Here is a 23445-nt window from a genome sequence, read left to right as displayed (position 1 = left end):
ATGACGGGCTTGTGGCCTCGTGGCTATTTTTCCCTTGTGCGGCCATTTTCTTTGTGATCTCGACCCTTGCTTCCCGCACTCTCTCGGTCTCCGTGCGAGGATCTAGGTATGTGGCCTTTTTGGCCTGTGCCCTTGTGATTGCCAACACTTCTGCCTTCGTGGGTTCGATGTTCAAAAGGTTTACTCCTGGCTTTAGGTAATTTGCATCCTCATGGTCGCCTGGCCCACACCATCGGCAGAGGTACGGAGAGGTGGCTTCCTTCATGCAATCCCAGGGGAAGTGCCCCCACTGATTGCAGGCCCTACATTGGATCATTGGTCAGCCCTTGGCATCATACTGGATACGCCTTCGGGTATTGTTATTGTTGTTGTTATTCCTTCCGCCGCCGCATATGTTGTTCTAGTAACCTCCAGATGATGCTGGTGTGTTGGTTTGCTGGGTCGTACCCGCTGGTGCGAATGTTGTGGCCTGCTCAGTGAACAACACTTGCATATTTCGGGTCTTCATATTGTATGGGCACTCCTTGATGGAGTGTCCCATTACTTGGCAAATTTTGCAAAAGGCATTCTTCGGGCATGTACCCTTTGTATGTCCTTCCTCCTTGCACTCCGTACACCACACGTCTCCTTCAGTCTGGCTAGTAGAGCCTTTCATTGCTTTAAATTCCCTCCTCATATGCTCCATTCCCTCTACAGGGCCGTCACTTTCTTTATCGACTCCTCGTTGCCACTTTTATCAAAGGAAGAGTCATTTTCCTCGGAGGACTTCCCCTTTTTCTTGGACGTTTTGTATTCACTTTCTAAGTCCATAGCCCTATCGTATGCATCATCGAATGACGAAGGAGGGACTGTCTTCATTTTCTTCTTCAAACTGGGTTTTAGGCCTTCTACGAACCACCTCTTCTTGACTCCGCCGGCCGGCTGACTCTCCATTTTCCCAATTAGCTCTTTCAGGTGCCTTCCGTAGGCACGAACTGATTCCTTTTGTCCTTGTTTCGTACTATATATCTCTGCCACTACTTCATTATCATCCTGGAGTAGACGAAACTCCTTCTCGAAGGCTCTCCGCAACGTGTCTCACGTGGCCACTGCAGTTTTATCAATATCCGAGTACCAATCGATGGCAGCTCCCCGTAATGTCGCTGGAAATTGCGTCGTCCATTCGTCCTGGTCTGTGACACCATTGGTCGTCCATATGGTTTCACAGGTTCTGCAGTGCCTTACGGGATCCTCCTTCCCATCGCCAATGAACTTCGACAGCTTCTGCCTATTGGCCATTGATGGGGGTCGTGTCCCCAAAGGTGGTTGTTTTTGTCGTGCACCCATGCCACTCCCCCCCGCGTCAATGGTGTTTCCTGTTTGAGTGACTGGGGGTACAGTGTTTTGTACCCGCGTGCTTGGTGTGATGGATTCCAAGAGGGGGTCCTGTCTATCGTGTGCTTGTGCCTCCTCCGCACCTATGGTTGTACGGTTGCCCTCTCCTCCGTTCTCACCCTCGTCCTCTCTTCGCTCCCTTCGGTGGTCCTTTGTGCACGGTGTAAGGGATAAATTCCTGAACTAATCCTAGGTCTCTTCGACCAGATTTCTTCGTAGCCTTGTTTCTTCCAAAAATTCTTCGTGGCTTCTCACCCTACGGTGTTCTAGCGACACGTAGAAATCTCCTTCACCTTTTGCTCCTGCACTCTCTGTGACACCTCCTTGGTTCCCTTCAAGCAACCCTTCGGCAGGTCGTCCTTCGGCAAGTTGCCTCAGCCTCCATCTACATTCTACTTATTGTTCCAGAATCAAGGCTCTCTGTGCGGCCTCCCACTCCTCACTCTGTGCCTTCTTATTTCTATTGGGCATTAATTCCTATACATCTTCATAAATAGCAACAACACATAAAAAATAGAACACTTCTTTATTAATTCATCCCGCCGGATACAATTTATGTCAATAGTACGACACCATTATTATAGTATAGAATGTTCTTTATTCCTCCTGGAGGTTCAGGGTTCAATTTCCCCTTCGCCTCTTGCCATCACGCTCCGCTTCCCAGCGACGATTGTTTTCTTCATACTGTCGGAGGACTTGTTGGCGTCGCTCCTCATGGGCAATCTCCTCCAGGCGGGTTCGATGTGCCAATGATGCCTATGCAAGCAACCGGGGGAGGTGGTTCATCAACAGATTCACTGTGGGGCTAACTTCCAGTGTGGTCCACACAGCACTTATTGGGACTTCAGCCTCTGTGGCCTCTCTTCGGACGTAGGTCTCGATGGCCGCCTTAAGTAGGATTGAGAATTCCCTCGTGCAGTGTCTTTTCCGTCATAGAGCTCCGTTTGTGCGTTGTCGGCCTCTGGGTTAATCTCACCAACGGGTAGGCCCATCATGTCCGTACGCCATCCGCTCCTTCCTTTCCCGAGTATGTCTAGGCAACGGCACCAGATGTTTACCCCATGGGGTGTGTTATTAATATTGCATATCAACAGTCAGATCATAACCATAGGATAGAATAATAACCAAAAACTCAGAGAAATGCTTTCATTAATGCCAAAATGTCTAGTACAATAATCATTCTCTGCCTCAGTGTATCCAACAAGTACAAGAGCATATATAAAGGCACGGTCGAGGGTTGCGGTTACCACCCTTGGGGAACCGTCATGCAACGGACAACTACCCTCGACAACACTAACATACTTAACCAACGTAGCTTAACAAGTAGTACAAAGCCCATTTTAAGACCAACAAGACCTAGGGTTTCAGGAAACTTCAACATTAGAGAACGAAATCTCTTCATTGTTTATGCAATCTTGGGGTTGTGAAAGACCAGCTGAATCATTGCTTGACTATGGGCTTCATACAAAGGTCCAGTTGGTGCTTCATTGGACAAGATTTACATTTCTTTCAGAATCTTCAAGGGTTATTCAGAGAAAATCTTTTGCAGATTTAAATATATTGGAAGAAGACATTGTTGAAGATCTTCATTACTACTGCTATGACTTAATACCAAAAGTTTATGCTAGAACAGGGGCAGCTGCATGAGAGGCACAATTTGGCTTCAAAGAGACTCTATTCTTTGCACAAGGATCTTCCACATCATCAATCATAAGAACTCCTTACATCAGGTTCTTTCATGTTTTTCTAGTGTAGTTGGTATCATTTTTCAGTTGTATTAGTCGTTGTTCTTAAGCAACTGTAGATGCACATTTATACCAGTTTGGTACTTGCATTAGATACATCATTATAAGCCAAGAGTCTTGGCCTTTTGCTTGTCATTTCAGTTTGTTAGCAATCTCATTGCATTCTAATATCATTGTAGTCACAAGGAGTTTGAATGTCAAGATTTGGCTCTCTCATATTTAGTTTGCATGCCAACTGTTTGTACTAATGTCTAGCTGCTGTACGTGCATATTTACATTGTGTGGGTCATCTACATGCATTCAAAAAGCCAAAAAGAATTGTATTTGCATTATGGTTCTTTGCCTAGACATCTTAGCAACCATTTGAAAGCATTTAAATCACATTTGACATCATTTCAAGCAATCATTATCAGGCCGAAACATAGAAACAGCAAGTAAAGAGGTTGTATACAAAGTGTTCAACAACTAAGTCACCAGGTTCGAATTCGAATTCGAAGTTCGACAACTTTGAAATTCGAATGAAGTTCGATGCGGAAAAAATTCGAAATGTATAAAATTCAAATTAAATTCGCCATATGTAATTTTTAAATTTTTTTTTAATAAATATATGTAATATATCTATAAATTTGCGTAAATAGTTTAACATTGATAAATAGATTTGAAATCATTACAAAAAGATGACACATTTATAAAATATAAACCGTAGGAAACATATGCTTTCACTATCGCAAAGATGTTCTTTTGTCAAAAAGGTACAATAACAGTCAAAAACTTTAGAACTTTCAAATAACTCTAAGTCATCAAGAGCACTTGGCTGGGATGCCAAATCATCATCATCTGTATCACTACTCAGTTCATCATCTGCAAAGTCAGGCTCATCTGCATCTAGCATTGCCATGCCTTCAAGAGTTTGTTGTAAAGAAGTGTTCTTTGCTGATTTGTTCATCAGCAATTTCAAATTGCTGCGAACATAGACAAGATCTCCCAACTTTCCAGTCAGCAATTTGTTCCTCTTTTTGGAATGGATGTGGTCAAAGCAACTCCAATTCCTCTCACAAGCTGATGAACTTGCTCCCTGACTCAAAATTCGAATAGCAAACTCTTGCAGTTCAGGAGCTGATGATCCATAAGAGATCCACCATCTATATCCAGACATACGTGGCGAGTCATATTTGGCTTCTGCCCCTCCAAACATCCCTTCTCCTCTCTTGTATTGCCAACTTTGATCTCTGATTAGTGCTGCAATTTCTGGATTTGGTACATACCTGCTAATGGCTTGGTAAAGCCCTACCATGATTTCATTATCACCCCTTCTATCAATAGAAAACAACTTAGGCTCCAAAAAGCAAGCTGCTGCATGTAAAGGTGTGTGCATCATTTTCCATCTGCAATCAACTGTCTCCCATATCTGCATATATTTTGCTTCTTCATTGTTTAGTGCTTTTTGAATAGATTCCTTACACCGGTCCATGCTTTCATAAAGCATGCCAAGGCAAGGAGTGTCACCATCAACCATACGAAGCACGTCAACAATTGGTTCACATACAAGCAAGACTTTTGCTGCACTTTCCCAGAAATTGCTGTTTAGGATGATTTGCTCTATGTTCTTCCCCTTGGGGCCTTTAGAAAGCACTGAACTTTCCCACTGATTGGAACATATAACAGACCTCAAAGCTGCTTTTTCTTCAACCACTCTTTTCAAAGTGATATAATATGAAGCGAATCTTGTTTCACAAGGCCTCAACAATTCCTTTGATGCATGCTGCCTATAAATACTCAATGTGAGACGATGATTCCGTATGAAATTTGCAATTGCTCTCCCTCTATGAATAGCTTCATTTATCCATGGGAATTCAGCCAAGTCATGAAGCAACAAATCGAGACAATGCGCTGCACATGGGCTCCAATATATCTGTGGGTACTTCTCTACAATCAACCTCCCAGCTCCCACACAATTTGCTGCACTATCAGTTACCACTTGAACCACATTTTCCATCCCTACTTCAAGAATGGCTTCCTCTAATATTTGAAAAATATACTCTGAAGTTTTTTTGTGGTTCATGGTGTCAATGACTTTCAAAAACACAACACCTTCAGGACAAGACACCAAAACATTAATCAATGACCTTTGACACATATCTGACCATCCATCACTCAATATAGTGCAACCTGTTTCCTTCCAAGTGGCTTTGACATCAGCTAATTTTTCAGTCACTCTATCTTTTGACCTCTGCAAAAGAGTTGTCCTGATAGCCTCTGAACCTGGGGGTGTGTACCCTTTGCCAAACTCTGCAATTTTCTAAACTGCATTGCGGAAATGAGGATTTCTCGCAACATTGAATGGAATAGCACTTGTGTAAAACAAATCAGCAACTGCATCATCCACCTGTTGTTTCTCTACTGGTTTCCAAAAGTTGTTCAATGTTCCACTCTGTTTTGGTACACTCGCCGCTTTGGATTGCACAGAAGAGGAAGACATGGCAGATGTGAATCTAGATATATCTCCTTCAATTCTCTGTTTCTTTTGTGCCTTCTTCATTTTGCCTATCGTTGAAGCAGCCAACTCTTTCTCTAGAATAGCTTTAAGTTCTGGAGTCGCACCTATGCATGCTTGAACACCTCCACCTGGACCCCCTGTATTAGCAAGGAAGTGGTCCCTAAGCCTTGTTAAAGTTCCAATGATATTTCCCTGACATATGTTACATTTGATGTGAGTTCCATTTCGGGTCACATGCTTCCATGCCTCAGAAGTTGATTTGGGAGGAGCCATTAAATGAAAATCTGCATGTTTGGAAAGAAAAATTAAAAAACACACTATTTTTATTTCAACCTTTTAAAAATATATAATATTAAACAATATAATAAAAAACCATTAATATAAAATTATAAATTATATAATAATAATATTAAACAATATTATAAACATAAAAAAAATTGACACCATATTAATATCATATAAAAAAATGAAGCAGAGATATATAATATCATATTAATATCATATTGAGGTGTGGCTAATTTCAAGGTAAGTTGACGAAGTTTCTCAATTTATGACTAGCTTCATTAAAGAATAATAAATATTTTAATGATTTGACATATATGATATAACATTGGGAATCTTCCATTCTCTTCATTAAACAATATTATAAACATAAAAAAAATTGACACCATATTAATATTAATTATTAAACATAAAAAATATTAAACCTAAAAAAAATTAATAAAATATAAAAATATATAATATTATATTATAAAATATTAATATAAATCATAAATTTTTAAACATTAACAATTTAACATTATAAACAAAAAAAAAAAATAATTAAATTAAAAAAAATGGCGGCCTACCTGTGCAGGTCGCGGACGTGTCGAGGCTGGCCGGTGGCGTCGCGGAGTGCAGGTGGCGTCGCGGGCTGGTGGCGTCACGGGCTGGTGGCGACGCGGACTGCAGGTGGCATCGCGGACTGGAGGCGACGCGAGCTGGTGGCGTCGCGGATTGGTGGCGACGCGAGCTGGTGGCGTCGCGGACTGATGGTGGCATCGCCGACTGGTGGCAGCCAAGTAGAGTGGGCGCCGTTAGCAACTCGCGTGGCGGTCGGGCAGAGTGGGCGCCGTTAGCAACTCGCGTGGGTGTGGTTGCAACTCCTGTGGCCGCCTTTTTATAAAATCCGCCAAAAAACCCTAAAACGCAAACCCAAAAAAATAAAAAAACACTTTAACAAACCCTAAATTTTTTTCCGAATTTAATCGATTTTTTGAATAGTTTTTCAAGTTCGCCGAATTTCGAACTTCAAGGTTCAAATTCGGTCAAACCTGGTGACTTAGTTCAACAATATTCCTTGTGGGTGTAATCAGCAACTTGAAGTCAGATTAGTCAAGGGATATTACAATCAGTTTTTGAACCGTCCTCATTAGACTGTGCGCGTAGGTAATATACTGTACACGAAGAATCAAACAACCCCTAACACAAAGAAAAGTATACTGCCAAGTTTTGAAATCCGTCCAGCCAACAATAAAAACGGACTCAAATCATTGTGTAACTGTTGCGACAGAACTAACAAGGTCTGAGCAAAATATCCAAACACCAAACTTTGCAAAAACTTTGTAACTGTCCTGACTAATCTGAACACAGACAAGCTCAGTAAAAAAAACATTACTGAAACACAAAAAACCATTTAGACATTCAAACTAGATGGGCAAAAGACAAGTCTGATCAAGCAATCATCAGACAACCTGAACAATTACTTCTCATTTAGCCAAGTGGGCATCAATGACAAAATTGCCAACACAGTGGTATGGTCAATTGCCATTATTGAGCTCAATGGCTCTAACTATGTTGAAGGTAATGCTTTATGTATGTTAGTCCCACAAAGGAACACTACAAATGACCAAGAAATTAACGTTAGAATTCTTTAAAAAATAAGAAGAAGTTGTGTGTATCTTGATGATGATAAGGCAACGTCATTTGTGCAGAGTACATCTTCAATCAATGACAACCATGATTAGGACAAGGATGTGAGCAACAGTAATGGAAACATTAAAAGACCTAACTGAATAAATTTTGAATTATTCTACCTAAATATTTAATATTGATAAGTCTGCAGAGGGATAATCTAGTGCTGATTCTCAAGCTTTCTTTTGTTTACTCTTGTTTTGAATTGTTTGGCAATGTGGCCTAAGGTTGTTTTAAGTATTTATGGCTTTATAGTACAGTATATTTCAGAATCCATTAGCCCCATTTTCGTAAATGAGGTGTCAGCCATTTCAATGGATAAATCTAAATGGTACTACATGGTTTGTCTTCCACTTGACCTCTAGATAGAAGCATCTAATGCAGAGTTAGTCTCTATGCTTTTGAAGTTGAATGGTTTTGTTGATGTGTTTTTTAGGACACCTCAAACACAAAATAAAATACCAAGTATTCTATCCTCTCTTGAACAACGAAACCTCATATGCTAATGAATATGATCAAATGAGACAACTCCAAGGTCTACAATACGAATGATCAATTTTAATGTTGGATAGACTCAATGTGTTTGATGTGATAATGATGTTGATCACAAGGGGACTTACGCTTATGAACATGAGTGGAATGTGGAACCAACTGACTTTGAAAATAGAAGACAAAAGGGATAAAGGGTTAAAAAATCTTTGCTTCATCATGATAACAAAAACTACACAACACTGGTGCGATCTCCAAAGGTAATTAAAGATTCACAATCAAACTGTTCCAACAATGAGGTTCAAGCTAACTTTACACTGCAGCTTACAATCAACAAACCACAAAAAGTATGGACCAAGGAATTCATCACATATCATTGCATTTCTCCATTACGATCAATGATCTTTATCTAACTTTGATAAGTAACAAGAAACCATGCAAAATGTTGAAATAACACACAAAGATCCACCATGCTTCAATCAAAATCATGTATTAATTTACACAAGTCTTGGCAATAACTCCAAGCTTCCTCCTACTCTACTACTAGCTACTAATTATGAACTATTGATCAACTATTAACCTTTACAAATGAGACGTTTGAGCCTTATATAGAGGTCTCCATCACAATTCAATGGCTCAGATTGATTCAAGATCAATGGCTGAGATTTAACAATAAAACCTGATTAGGGTTAGTTACAACTAACTTCCCTTCGAACAATGAGAAAATTACATTGCTTAGGGGCCTAGGGCACATGTCCTTCTTTGAATATGAACCAATGAGAAAGTAGGTTAGGTGCACTGAATAATATTTGATGTAGTGACATGTGTCACGAAATAATACTTGATGTAGTGCTACGTCTGCAGAAAATATCACAATTTATTATATTTTACTTTTATTTAAGAATTAGGAACCATTAAGAACCCCAACTTATCCATCAAAAAATGGAACACTAAGACATTTATTTCTCCAACTCATTCTAATTAAAAAAAATGTGTTATTATCATGATGCATATAGAAAAAGATGCAGTGTCCTCCAAAGTTGCACTTTTTGATGTCACTTTTAAAAATGTTTTAAATGAAGAGAAGTGTTGGGTGGAATACAACAGAATATGAAGACTAATTATTTCACTAGTACTATGAGATTGTAAAATACAAATGAATGCATACATTACTCAGATATGTGATTGTCCCACATGTATCCATAAATTTCTGACAAATTGTTATGGAATAATGTGCAGCTCTTCATATCAATTTCTATAGTTCAAACAAGTCAACTCACTTACAATATGATGTTCTTAAATATTCATCCATGTGTACAGAATGATAAAGATGGATGGAATTCCATGCTCTTTCTTTATATTCTTCTAAATTTCTATGTGACAATTTAGGCATAAATGGGCACATTCTAAATATTCCTACATGTGTACAGAATGAAAACGATAGATGGAATTCCATGCTCTTTCTTTATATTCTTCCAAATTTGTGACAATTTAGGCATAAATGGGCACATTAATGTCTATCTTTTGTACTTACCTTTTCCTTTACATTTTTTGTCACAAAAGAATCCAAGGGATGGAACTGGTTATTCTTACCAAACATCTTGAAAAAGTTCCTCATGGCCATTCCATGTCTGGAAAAGCACACTCAAACTTTTCGAAATTTTAAGTCTCACTCTGTAGTCAGTATCGCTAAGCATTGGAAAAAGCCTCTCTGTCAAGGGCTGTTAGAAAGAAAAGAATCATATAAATAGCCAATGTCGAGACTCTTTGTGATCACATGACAAAAGAAGATAAAAAATTGAACATGATCAACAAACCAGAGGATCACCTGAGCTACATGTGGATCAAACAATACAAAATCACATATACAGTCTATGAGCTTTACACGAGTAGTCCACATCAACAACCCTGTTTGTGCAACTGTGCTTACCATACTCGCAAGACTTTTTAGCTCCTGCAAAAATAATTGCATGTATATGCATATCATGTCAAACAAACTCTGAATAAATGTACTGATTATTCATATAGATGAAAGTACATTTGAAATAATTCACTAAATTGAGAAAAATGCATGCTAAACACAGCATTTGGAAGAAATAAATACTGGCAATATAAGTTTTAATGAAATTTTAATATTATTTTTATTTTTTAACTTAATATAAGACATTTAAATATAAATAAAATTTGCAGACTTATATTATTCTAAGTTAATCATGAATTGTTTTCAAATTTTATTAGTTGATGGATTTGTTCGAAAAAAATTCTTCACCAAACTCAAATAAACATATGATTCCAGTCATGACCAAACAGAAAATGAAGATCAAACATGGATGCAATGCAGAAATTTCCCAGAAACAAATGACAATATGCTGCAACGCTTCTGAACAAAGGATTATAAGCCTTTATACCTCTGAAAGCTCATCACAAACTATGGGAAACACCTGCTGAAGCAGGTCTGAGAAGAAGTCTTTGAAACAATCTGGCAAGTGCTGAAACCTTAAGTACATGAAGACAACTGAGAAAGGAATTCAAGAAAGCAAAATCCAACTGAAAGGCCTCTGTTCAGGCACTTAGACCATTGTATGTGCAAAACCCCAGCTTGAAGCTTGGCTGAAATGGTAATGCAGAAGCAGAACAAAGCACCAAAATCAGCAATGAATATGGCTGCAATGCCTGCTGTTTCTCCTCCTTGAAACGGCTAAAAAGTGCCCTAAAACCCTAGGCCTTGAACAAAAATTTCCCATGCACATGAAACACAAGGTGGTTGAATGTAGCTTTTCCTATCAGCTAAACTTTGGTGCAAAAAATATTTTAAACTTTTCCAAATAAAATATATCTTTGAAACCCTAGTGTCTTCAAACTGGGGCAAAATACTTGCAAGACACTGTCCAATCCCTGATGCCATCTTTGAAAACTGATGAAATCCTGCTGAAACTGATAGCAATATGATCAAAAAGGGGTGGAATAAAAAATAGCACTTCTCCATTAAACAAACCTTGAACACACAGCAAACTCTATGCTGCAAAACATACCCCACCAATTCCTTTTCTCAAGAACTTCAACCTGTAATGAATATCAATGATCAACCAAACTGATATGTTTATAGAAGAAGACAATTCTAATTTGCTGTGTTTTATGCTTTTTATTTTAAGATTTAAGGATCAATCAGGTGAACATTCTCCTGGAGCAGCATAACCCACTAAGAGGGCTCATTAAGAGACGCAATCTGGCTAAGTAAGGAAGGTGTGAGCTTCTAGGAAGACTTAACCACTTAAAACACTTCCATAATCATACTAGGTGCCTGCTCCATGAATCCCTGTCATTTGAATTTGGCATTTAACAACCCAGGTGCACTCTTCCTAACTAGCTGCCACTCAAAAAATCGTCTCAATGTGCCAGAAGCACTCTTCTATAACTTCACCCATTTAAAGACAAGGTTTGAACCCTCCATGCATGTTTTTCATGTGTTACTGCCACTTTTTTAATCCTCCTTTCAAGATTTCTCTCCTTCATTCTTTACCACTTAAACTTTGGCATCAACATGTATGGCACACTCTTTACATGTTGTACTTTCCCGGGTCAAGATAATAATGCAAATATAACTCTTAACCTTCCACAAACACTTATTATTTGATTAACAACATTATCAACCCTAGCATTCAATCAGATCTTAGATAACTCAGATTTAAAACTACAGTTTACACACATCAGCAATATCATTACAGTTCGAACAGAAAATGCCAGAAATGACTCCTGATTCTTCTTATTATGATGAACAGCATATAACAGATGAAATCCTAATCTGTCTTAAATTCTTATTATATTAAAGGCTTTATTACATTCAAATAGTTCTGCAGCATCAGTAATGACAACAGCAAATTCCTAACCACAACTATGATAAATTGGATCAATGCAATGCGGCTGCAAACTGCATTCAATCTAGATTCAAATATGACCACTGTATGAGATCGCCCTCCAAAATCACTAGGATTTTCATCCAAAGATTCCCATGCTCGAGCATAGGTACTTGTTGACGTGGCTAAAATCATATTGCTACAACTCTATCCGGCCAACGTAGAATAGAATGTTTTGCTGAGCATTCTATCCTCTCTTGTGTAAGGAATCCCTAATGCAGTTTTAGTTGATCAAAGGGGTCAACCTCAAGGTTCCAAATGTCAAGTCATGATTGCAGGATAGCTCAACGGTTTGATGTGTTTTTGTTTTTTGGTAACACAAGGGGCCTTACGTTTACAACAAGCTGGTCTGCATCTAACGATGCTGCGATTCTCAAATGGCGAAATAAAAACAAAAGGGAAGGGTTTAGGGATCCTAAGTGCAATGATAGGAATGACTAGTGTTGTGGGTCGACAGATTTCCATAAACCAGTTCTTGTTTCGCCAGAGACACCCTCACAACTTGGCAAGAACGGTGCAAGCTCCAAAGAGATGAAGGATTTTCAGACTATGGGGATTCATCTAGGCACCCAATTCTGGCACAGCCTAAAACGAATACCTACAGTTGAACTAAGCACAATTTTGGGTTCAGACTAACCATGCACGGTGACCTACAATCAGTAGATCCCCAATGGTATGAACCTGAAATGCATCAAATATCCCCACAATTTGCCATTAAAACCATTGAACTCTACTTCTAACAAGCTGGAAGAAAACCATGCAAACAGAATAAAACCAAAATAACAAACATCGAATCAATGTTCATATATTGAGTTTAGTTGCTACTACAACAATTTCTGCAGCAGTTCTATGCTACTCCTAATAATCTAACTACTAAAACCTTCTACAAAAACTCTAACCCTTTACAATGAGAGGCATCCTACCTTTTATAGATTTTACAAATTGAACCAGAGGCCAGGATTGACTGCATCCAACAGTCCTGATCTGCCTTCTAGAACTTGGCAGCTTTAACCCATGCCCATTTAATCATCAGTTATCCCCCCAACTACTTTCTCAACTACCTACAATTGTTTGGCATTAATTCGGTCAATCAGGCAGTTGGAAATAACTGACCTATGTCCCCTCACTTTAAATACATTAGACGGGGCCCACAGGTAGTCATGTACACTAAACAATTCAGTTTTGCAAGTAATCATCTGGAATTAATTCCAATTGTGCGTTTCTGAGAATGCATATTTGTAGCACTTTGTGTGCTCTTTTGTTCTCAATCTTGCTGGTTCAGGTGGTGGCGCGCTTCCCTGTGCTTCATCGCTTCGACCTTGCGCTCTGCAGCACACTCTTCATTGGCAGCACTCTAGACTGTCGTTTTGATCTTGCATTTTGCATTTTCACTTCCCAGTGTCAATCGCGATCCTATCTTCTCAGCGTCGTCAATCCGCAAACGATCAAATTTGACATAAATTAATCATTTTGAAAAATTAAATAAATCAATTTTAACAACTATTAAACTTTCAAAGGCAACGTCGAGCTTTGCTTCAATGAAGATGAATGATGTTTGCCTTTTAAAACAATATAAATCCCCCTCTACTCCAGTATGAAATTCGGTCCTTCATGACACTTGGGTGATTTTGAACTTAAAAACCCTCATTACTTGGTGAAATTTGGGCCAAATTCGGGCTTTGGCCTGGAATGGGCAATTTTGATTAAACGCCCTTTTCACTTAGGAGGAATTCGGCCATTAGCAGCAATTTACAAGCTTTCATTTTTAAAACTAGTGAAATTCGGCGATTTGGGTGAAGATGCGCGACTTTCTTTTTAGCTTTATTTGCTTAAATTACCAAACTTTTAAAATGCCCCTCATTTTTTATAAAATCGGGTATTTTAAGTGAAATGGGCTACTTTACTAGCAAAACTATCGAACCCCTTTTAAATGTCATCTTTCTTAAGTATAAAATTCGGCCATTTTTACTTAAATGACCAAACTTTCTTTGGCTTTCTTTTTAATTTCCTCATGAAATGGGAGGAATTTGGCCATCTTAACCAAAATGTGCGATTTTGGACTTTCAGACGTTCCCCCTTAGAATTTTATTTGTCACTTTGGAAAATTCGGGCCTTACGTGCAAAATGTGAGCTAAGCAAACCTTTATTTTGTTTTGCAAAGTTTATCAAAAAGCCGAACTTCCATTCCTCCCTTCATTGCTTAAAATCGGGCTTTTAGCTTAAAACTTGAGACTCTCCCAAAGTCTCGCAAAATGATAAAAAAGGCCGAACTTTATATTTCTTCCACCCTTTCGCCTTTGCTTAGAGAAATTCGGGTTTTCAAATGATTAGCGCGATTTTTGATATCTTGCAAAAATAAAAAAATTTGCCGAACTTTATCTTTAGTTTGATTTTTGCCTAACTTTGGAGTAATTTGGGCATCTTATATACACTGGGCGATTTCTTGTGTTTGCATGCCCTCTAGAAATTGAATTTCGGGCTCATTGGGGTTTTCGCGCGATTCTTCTTTGTTTGCCTCGAAACTCGGGCGATTTGGAGGAAATGCACGATTCTTGATTTGTTTCCCTTTGCTAGGTGAAGCTTGGGGTTTTGGGTTATGCGTTTTGCAAAGTCGGAGAAATCGCCGAACTTAGGTTGAACAAACGCCCACAACCATTCACCAATAAACTTGGCCAGTTTAGCTTCAAATCGCGACTTTATGCTCGGGATTCTCATGCATGATGAGCGACTTTGGTTTTACATTTAGACCTTCACTCAATGATTTTCGGGTTTTCTGAGCATTTCACACGATTTCTCTTTTGTCTCTTTCACTCAGTGAGAAAATCAGGTTTTTTGGGGGAAAATATGCGATTTTGGTTCAAATCGGGTTTTGACAAAATGGATGAGTATGCCGAATTTGGTTTGACTTCCTCTCTATCGGGCAGATTGCAAAAATGGGGGGTCCCTGTTCGAGACGGGGTGGGGTGTGCAGAACACACAACAGTTTTCAAGACAGATTCTGAAAGGAATTGACAAAGTGTAGATGATGATCCAGAATGGAAACGTTGTTCTTTTATATCCTCCAAAAAAAGAACAGGTTGACCACCAAGAACATCCACAACTTAAAATTTGAACAATAATTATGGGAGGGAAAGATTCCACAAAAAAATGGTACCAAAAACAAACTACTAGAGATAGTAAGATATGTGCTTGGAAATTAAGAGGGAAAAACGGGTGGAAATATCCAGGATCAAGGCTCAGCCATACACAAGACTCGCTAAAGGGCACGACAATGGGGATCGAACAACAACAATGACAAAATGGAGAAGTCTAAAACTCCAACAGTAAGATAGCATAGAGAAAAGATGGAAAAAAAGACATACTCAAGAAGGGAAAACACATAGCAAACGAAAACGAAGTAAGACACGAGTACAAACCTAATATGTACAAAACTTAGATTGACTGGAAACGAGACATGACAAGCTCACTCCACTCAAAAGTGCTTGTCCTCAAGCAATTGCAAGTGTGGATGCTCCAAAATCTGTGGGCCTCCCTAGATTGCATCTTCTACCAAATCAGGTACTCCTTGGTGCTTCTATTTCTCAGTTTCCTCTCCCTTAGATTCATGACTACTTTGGAAATGAAACCCAGTCTGCAGTCTTCATCAATTGAAGACAACTCATCTGAGGGTTCTATATGTTTGCCCAATGCCTTTTTGAGGCAAGACGGATGGAAAACATTGTGTAGCTTGCTTTCAACTCATAGATCCAACTCATAGGCCAGTTTGCAAATCCTTCTGAAAATTTTGTAAGACCCATACAAAAATGGTTTGAGCTTTATAGCTCCACTTGCCTTCAATGAAAATTGCTTGTACGGCTACAATCTCACAAAAACCAGGTCTCTGACCTCAAATGTTCTCTCAATCCTAGGACGATTTACATACACCTTTTGTTGCTTTTGAGCCTACTGGGGATTATTCTTTGAGTGACTTCAAAATATCTTGTCTTAGTTTGATCATGTCACTTCTTCCTCGTTCCTTGAGATCCACTAGAATGAGATCAATAAAGCTTCATAACCGTACAAGACCATGAACAATGTCATTCAGATCAACATGTGGTGGGTGGTGTTCTAATAGTGATTCCCCAAGTCAAGCTACATGATCCAAGTCTTCCACTGATCAGCAACATAATTTCTCAAGTAACCTTCCACCATTTTGTTCACAATCTCAGACAAGCCATCTATATGCAGTTGATAGCTAGTGCTGCGGGTGAGCTTAGTTCATACCAAAACGAAGGCCTCTTGCCAAAGCAAGCTTATGAAATGACTATCTATCACTCATGATGCTCTTGGGTAATCCATGCAGTTTTATCACTTCCTTGAAGAACGAATCAGACACTTATTACACTTTGAAATCTATGGAGACAGCAAAGAAATGTGCATACTTAGTCATTCTATCCACAACAACATATATGCAGTCCTTACCTTGGACTTTAGGAAGTACTGTGATGAAGTCCATCAAGACACTTTCCCTTTTTTACTTGGCGATGGGCTGTAGGGTGGAGGCTCTTTTCATCATTTTCATGTATACAAAGGAGGGCAACCCAACAACTAGGTGCAAGAAGGTTATTGATACACACACTTCTTTGACAAACACAAATTTACCTTTAATACTACAAACTTTAACTTGAAAATATTTAAATGTTTTATTTTTAGACTTGTGGTGAGAATTATGGTGCTTGAAAACTGAATCTCCAGAGGTTAGCCATCCTTGTTATGCACTAACCTTGGACCTCTTTTGGGTGCCAGCGAGTTGGAGTCAATTTGAGAGCATTATACTAACAACAGATAGATTGCCACAAAAGCGCCTCAGTGACAACATCTTCATCCAATACGACCTTCAATTGAAAACCAGAAAGGTGCAAGGGAAGGAGTCTTATGATGCCATCAATTTGCATAATGGCATGAACTAGGATGACATCAATCCATATTCAAAATAGACAGCTAAAGATGTGAATGTAGTGTTCATTGGCAAACATCTCTCTAAATTCAAGAGAAACGCTGCAGCAGCAGCAGAACTGGAAAATGACATACTTAGTAATCGTTTGTTCCTGAGGAGAGTTCATATTAACTTTCTAGTTCGAGGCTAGACAGTACTGGTACTAGGAGAGGGGAAAAGTTGTAGACTATAGTTGTATGTCGTACAATTATACTATATTTGAAATTTTGAATTTTGAGTCTTTCAAGGCCATATCTCATCATTTAGTTACTAAATTCATTCTTTATACGTCTCATGCTTTGTTTAAGCTCACTGAGTATGTATGTAGGAATTTTTACTTGCCAATTTTTTATTAATTTTTTTGTCAAGTCCAAGATTTCAAACTATGCATCTAATTCTTAGAAGTTTAAAGCTTTTAGTTGTTTGGACCTGGCTTTTTATAAGATAAAATTTTACATAAACAAACAAGGACAATTAGAACCACTCTCAGATTATTCGAATTAGCAAGCAATCAATATGGTCATGACTCAATTCAAGCATACCTTTGCTGAGATTTTAACCTTTGTGGATTCTTTCAAAAGCTCCATGTCTCCACTGTTTCTGCATTCCTTCAGAGATAGCAAGCTTTCAAGTAGAAAGTCTATTGCAGTAAGTATATAATAACAGCTAGATTCACAATAACGGCAATCTTCAATTATGTCATTCATTGCATTAACCTGGAAGACAGGTCAAATGGTTATTCTTGCCATTAACTTATGGCTATCAAGTCGAAATGGTAATGCACAACAATCCTTTGCATTAGCTTTATTTAGTCAAACAATATTGTGGAATGAATATATAAAGCTAATCAGTTACCCACTATAGCATCTTTTTCTGGATCACAGATCAAGCAGAAAATGAAGAACGAGAGGTTTTTTTCAAATTTAATACTGATTCAGTAACTGGCTATATGTAGTGGACCTACAAACTTACCACAGAGGGAACATGTTCACAAGCAGTTCGTGAAATAGATTTGCAAAGATTGAGAAGTATTTCTCCATGAACCTTAAACAAAAAAAATAAAAATAAAAATAAATCAAATAATAATCACAAAAACTTTGTTCTAATTGTCTATAATATCATACATTAAAAATATTGGGATTAATTTGCAAAAACTAAAAGATCTATGTTTGACAGATCTTTTTGGTGTTAATTTTTTAAATGCTTGAAAAGTATTTGTTGACAGAATATTTTGATTTAAAAATAGCTAATAAGTACAAAAATTGAAAAGAAAAGATAACCACCTCAGGATCCATTTCATTTCTAAGAAGACTTGCCAAACTATCACAAGTTAGCTGTGGAAGAACCAAGTAAAAGCTTGAAATTATGGAAAGCATGTTTGTCTTCCACTGTAGAGAAGAGAAACAAATCCCAGGCACACTCTTTACTCCAACAAAAGTGATATCCCCATCTTTCTGAGCACCCACAGACACTGGTTTCAGGTCCTTGTCCATGTCCAACTCCTCATCAACAATTCTGGCTCTATCACTTCCTTCTCTGAATGAAGTACTACCCAAGTCATTATTTGTTCCACTATCCAATCCTTCACCAGAATTATGAAAAAACTCTTTTGTCTGTAGAACACCAGAAGCCACATCAAATAGCTTAGATAGTGAGAGGAGAAGCCGCTCCAGAAAAGGAATAACAGATCCACTTAATCGCTCTGCAATGGAAACACTGTCCACACTTTCTAACTTGCAAGAAGGCAAATATGACAAGAACTTCTGTACAGCGATTAGAGTTGAAGGTGTTATTGCTGAAAATGGACCAGAAGAAAAGCTAGTTGTAGAATCTCGGCCTTCCTCAAGGGAATGCACATAGGCCTCAATCATGATAATACATTTATCCATAGCTTTACTTAAAATTTCCAGCATTGTTTTCTGGGAAGAGTCACAAACTCTATTATACCTGCAAATTCAAATCATAGAATCAAGAAACAAATCCTAAAGGTTTGTAAAAAAGGAACAGACAACCTATAGCTGTATTTCGCTGATAAGATTAAAAAATCATTATCAATAGCAAGACATGCATTATCCAAAATTTACTTGAGCTACATGATTGAAGCACAAGCAAAACTATACTTTATCATTCATCACCTACAATGGTATGTTTGTCAAACAAAATTCACAATAATCATGGAAAGTCCAAATAATTTGTTGACCGCATTGTGAAAAATTCCATAATTATATACTAAGTCACAAGTTTCAAATTCGAGTTCGAGTTTGGCAACAATAAAATTCGCATGAAATTCAGCAACGATAAAAAATTTGAAAAATAAAATCGACATTAAGTTCGCCTTATATAAATTTGATTTTTTTAAATATAAGTAATAAATTTAATTTTTTAAACCTATAAGTGAAAAATCCAAAAAAAGAAACAATATTACATTAGATTTGAATAAATTATAATAAATATAAAAATATTATAATATAAATATATTTAGAATTTAATTTTAAGTATTATTAATAGATAAAAAATATATATTATAAATGAAAACTTAATTTAAATGTTTTAAAATATTAAATTTAATTATATTGCTGAAAATTAAAATAACATAACATGTGGTTTAACCAAAAAATGTAAATAAAATATAAAGATAAATAAGTTATAGTTGAAAAAACAAAAAGTTAAAAATTAAATGAAAAAGACATAAAAGAAAAATAAAAAATTAAAGATAAAAGACTGGTTCATGCAAAAGCCTACTTTCTTCAAATGTGCTTCATATTCCCCCTCCAATCACTTCCCGACCCCAACCCCCATTCGACATTTAGATCCGTTTGTTACATTTTGACAGGTCCATTTGTTCCGACTGTGAGGAGGACCCATTGTTGGTTGACAAGCGATTATAGTTTTCCATTGAAAGGGGCTTGAGATTGATGGTTGGAGCACACGAGTTTCACTTAACCCACTCCTACGACGCAGTTGGAGAAGGTAGACCTTCCACTTCCAAGGAATATTAAACCTATGCCCTATATCCATACGAATCTGACATGAATTTCAACGAATTTTTAATCCCGTTTTGAAGTTCATCCAATTTCAAACTCCATGGCTGAAATTCGGCGAACTCTATGACACGGATTATATATACTTACCACAAGTTGTATCCCTATTTTGCATTAGGGCAGTTAAATTTAAAAGACAAATGCAATATTCAGATTTCATTGCTATGACAAAAAACTAGCCAAGAAAACCCTAAATGGTGCTTCCACTATGGGAAACTCAAAAACCATATATGTCAATAAATAAAAACAAATCACAATTATATTTATTTTCCACACATGAAATCATTGTGACTCCTAAAACACTTAAACATAACAAAACAAATAATGTAAGACTGAATGTAAGTGTTATAAGGGCATAATTGATGGTGGAAGCACAAATAGTCTAATATAAAAAAAAAGGCCAACAAGTTAAAATTGAAGAGGTTGGAGAATTCTAGACCTTATAGAATCTTACTATTGAAGAAAGAGCATAAGATGTCGGTTTATAAATAATGATTGAAGTTTAAGATAAAGACATATCATGCTGAAGTTTTGTGAGATGTTATGCAAATGGATGTCATGTCCCCTTATTAGAATTAAGTAAATGAATTAATTGAGGACCCGTACCCTATTCTTCATTTTCCATAGGCTCGGGGATGAAACAAGGGAAATAATAGCATTCTTTTAAGTAGCCTTGGTCACTTATTTTCAAAAGGAAATTTAAATATTATTATAGGGCCTATGTAATATTTAAAGTGTTTTTAACACTTAATTCGATATGTAATCAAAAAGTATTTTTTGTGATATAATAAGCATTTTTTAATACTTGGTGAGATAAGATAAAGATAAAAATAAATTTATTAATGTCCAACAAATGACCTGTTGTGACCTTTACACACCCCCATTGCTAACGGGGACCCCCACTTTTCTTGCTTCTCGCGTTGGTTAGTTTAGGGTTTTGGCAGCTTAGTGGGCAATTTTGTGTTTCCTGCGCTCGAGTCTCGGAGTTTTGATCATGCCTAGTGTCGTTTAGGGTTTTTGAAGTTATAGGATCAAGCACGTAAAGTTGAGATTTTGAATGATCCTAGTTTTGTCCAAGTGTGGACCTTTTTGAGCGTTAATGTATTTTTTGAACGTCCAGGTCAGTGATTTTAAGTGCTTAAGTGTTTCAAGACCTTTTGGAGTTGTTTTCTCGCTCCTAGGAAGTTATTCAAGTTGATTTCACACTTTATCCCGATAGATTTCCTTGTGTTACGCTCAAATATTTGGTAAATTTGCCCAGGTCCAGTTCAGTTTTATTGAGTTTTGAAGTTTCCTAGTGGTTTTGAGTGGAAAAATCATCATTTTCCGGATGAAAATCCATATTCCAAGGGTTAAAAGGTCAAAATTCCATACTAGAGGTGTTTTTCCCCTCATATTCCCGACTACCCATGATTTTCCCCCACTCAAAATCCAAACTAGTTATGGATTTCCCTTGAAATCCAAACTTGACCCACTTTTCCACCACTGTGAATCCACACTAGGGTCGATTTTCCCTTGGATGCTGTAATTTTGGCTAAGTGTTGGGATTTTATCCTGACTGCCCTCGTTTTTCCACTGGGAGTATGGATGAGGTTTCGGATGACGTTTGTGATGACTCCACACCTGGATCGGTTTTCCACCAAGCCTTTTGTGACAAGTTTTTTGAGGATTTTTGTGTGGATACTCATTCCAGACTCAAGGCGATTTTCCACTGGGAGAGATTTTGATATTTTTGAGTCCAGATATTCATCTAGACTAGGGTCGATTTTCCACCAAGGGGTATTTTTGTGTTGAAGGATGAAGTTTTAAGTGGAATTTTCAATCCAAACAGAGATCAATTTTCCCCTAGACCCTATTTTTGTGCACGTTGATGATTTTCAATGGGATCTTTTATCTCTCCTAGGATCGATTTTCCTCTAAGGGGATATTTTGACGATTTTAAATGATTTTAATGGGATTTTTCAATCCCTAATTAGATCAATTTTCCCCAATTGGCCATTTTGATTTAATTTTGAAAAAAAAAATTTAAAATGAGCCTCTTTTTAATTGTTTTTAAATGAAAAGCAACGATTATTTAAAATAAAAGAAAAACAATTAATGATTTGCAATAAGTGTTATCACAAAAGCTTGCACCCTTGCTAAGCTATCAACTCAACAACCTTGTGAAACATGGAAACAACCCCGAAACGTGGGACCTTGCGCAAAGGGGTTGAATCTCCGGAGAAGGCCGACTTCCTTCTTCAAATAGGTGCAGGTGTTGAACCAATTCAACACTCTAAAACTAATTCCTGAGCCTACCTAAACAACTTGCAGAGGTAAAGGGAAGAGAGAATGTTGGAAGTAGAAGGAGGTGATGCACCAAGAAGAGATTGTTCCTCTCCCCACCCGAAAGGGCACAAGGAATCAATTCAAATTCCCAAGAGATGCACAAACTTCAATTGCGTGAGCGACCCAAACGCATGTGGAGGTAAGGATTTTCGAAGTGTCAAGAGAGAAGAAGGATTCCCACAAGTCACACTTAGAAAACAAGTTAACACATCATACAAGTGAAAGAAAAACAAAAACATACACTTATAATGGAGGTAAGAGCACATACACAGCATGCATAAGTTAAAGTAAGGCAAGAATGGTAGTTTCGGTTCATTCAAAGGCCAAACTTACAGTTGCAAAAATGCAAAAATATTACAAGTCTTTAAGAGAAGAGAAGAGCATAAGAAAGCTCAAGCCAGCAGGGAGAGAACCCTTTACAATGAGGCTTAACAACCTTTATATAGAAAAATGGTTACAAGGGCGATCATGACCCCTGCATGTTAGTCTGGAAATGCAGGGAAGTGCATGCACTTGACTTGTACATGCAAGCAACCTAGCCATATCCACAAAGGGCAATCTTGAGAAGGTGGATCGACTAACATTCCAAAGTCAATCGTGACACAAGTCACCAAGCATGGCCTCGTACCTCCCTTGATGGAAATCCTGCCAAAAACATTTAATGCACCCTTGTGGCTCCACAAAAGAAAGTGCACAAGTTACCAAAACTGTCAGAGCATTAAAAGCCTTGAGTGTCGATCACGCCATTCGGAAGTGTCGCCAATTGGAAGGAAGTCCGAAGACTTCGGAAGTTCGGATTCCTGAAGTGGGAAGACAAGGGAAGAACTTCGGAACCTCGAGGTTCCGGAGTTCTGGGATAGGAGAAAGGAGGGCAGCAAGGAACCTCGGAACCTCCGGGTTCTGGAGAACTAGAGACAGAAGGCAAAAGGGGAAGGAACTTCGGAACCTCAGAGTTCCGGAGAGAACAAGGGGAAGCGAGGAAGAGGACTTCGGAACATCCGGGTTCCGCAGTTCCAAAGAAAAGAAGGAAGAAGGGCTAGGAGGGAACCTCGGAACCTCGAGGTTCCGGGGAAGGCAAGGGAAGGGAACTACGGAACCTTGGGGTTCCGGAGTTCCGGGATAGGAGAAA

The 23445-nt window shown here is 38.0% G+C and overlaps 1 protein-coding gene across 3 annotated transcripts in view; it reads right to left on the bottom strand.

Annotated features, from left to right (window-relative positions):
• The window catches only part of LOC131038950 (serine/threonine-protein kinase ATM), a 417584-nt gene that overhangs the window by 307318 nt on the left and 86821 nt on the right, over positions 1-23445 (bottom strand). For all 3 annotated transcript variants that reach the window (XR_009104579.2, XM_057971562.2, XM_057971563.2), the window contains exons 22-26: positions 18231-18894; positions 17920-17991; positions 17490-17663; positions 9887-10012; positions 9652-9779 (exon numbers count right to left, since the gene is read on the bottom strand). Coding sequence is in view for 2 of the 3 variants with exons in the window: in XM_057971562.2 (XP_057827545.2) it covers positions 9652-9779; positions 9887-10012; positions 17490-17663; positions 17920-17991; positions 18231-18894 (1164 nt within the window). In the remaining variant the exon portion in view is untranslated. The remainder of the gene's footprint in view (positions 1-9651; positions 9780-9886; positions 10013-17489; positions 17664-17919; positions 17992-18230; positions 18895-23445) is intronic.

Source organism: Cryptomeria japonica, chromosome 3, assembly GCF_030272615.1.
Source record: "Cryptomeria japonica chromosome 3, Sugi_1.0, whole genome shotgun sequence".
Taxonomy (NCBI): Eukaryota; Viridiplantae; Streptophyta; class Pinopsida; order Cupressales; family Cupressaceae; genus Cryptomeria; species Cryptomeria japonica.
Note: the sequence above shows the minus strand (reverse complement) of the source record. Positions and strands in the feature narration are given on the sequence as shown.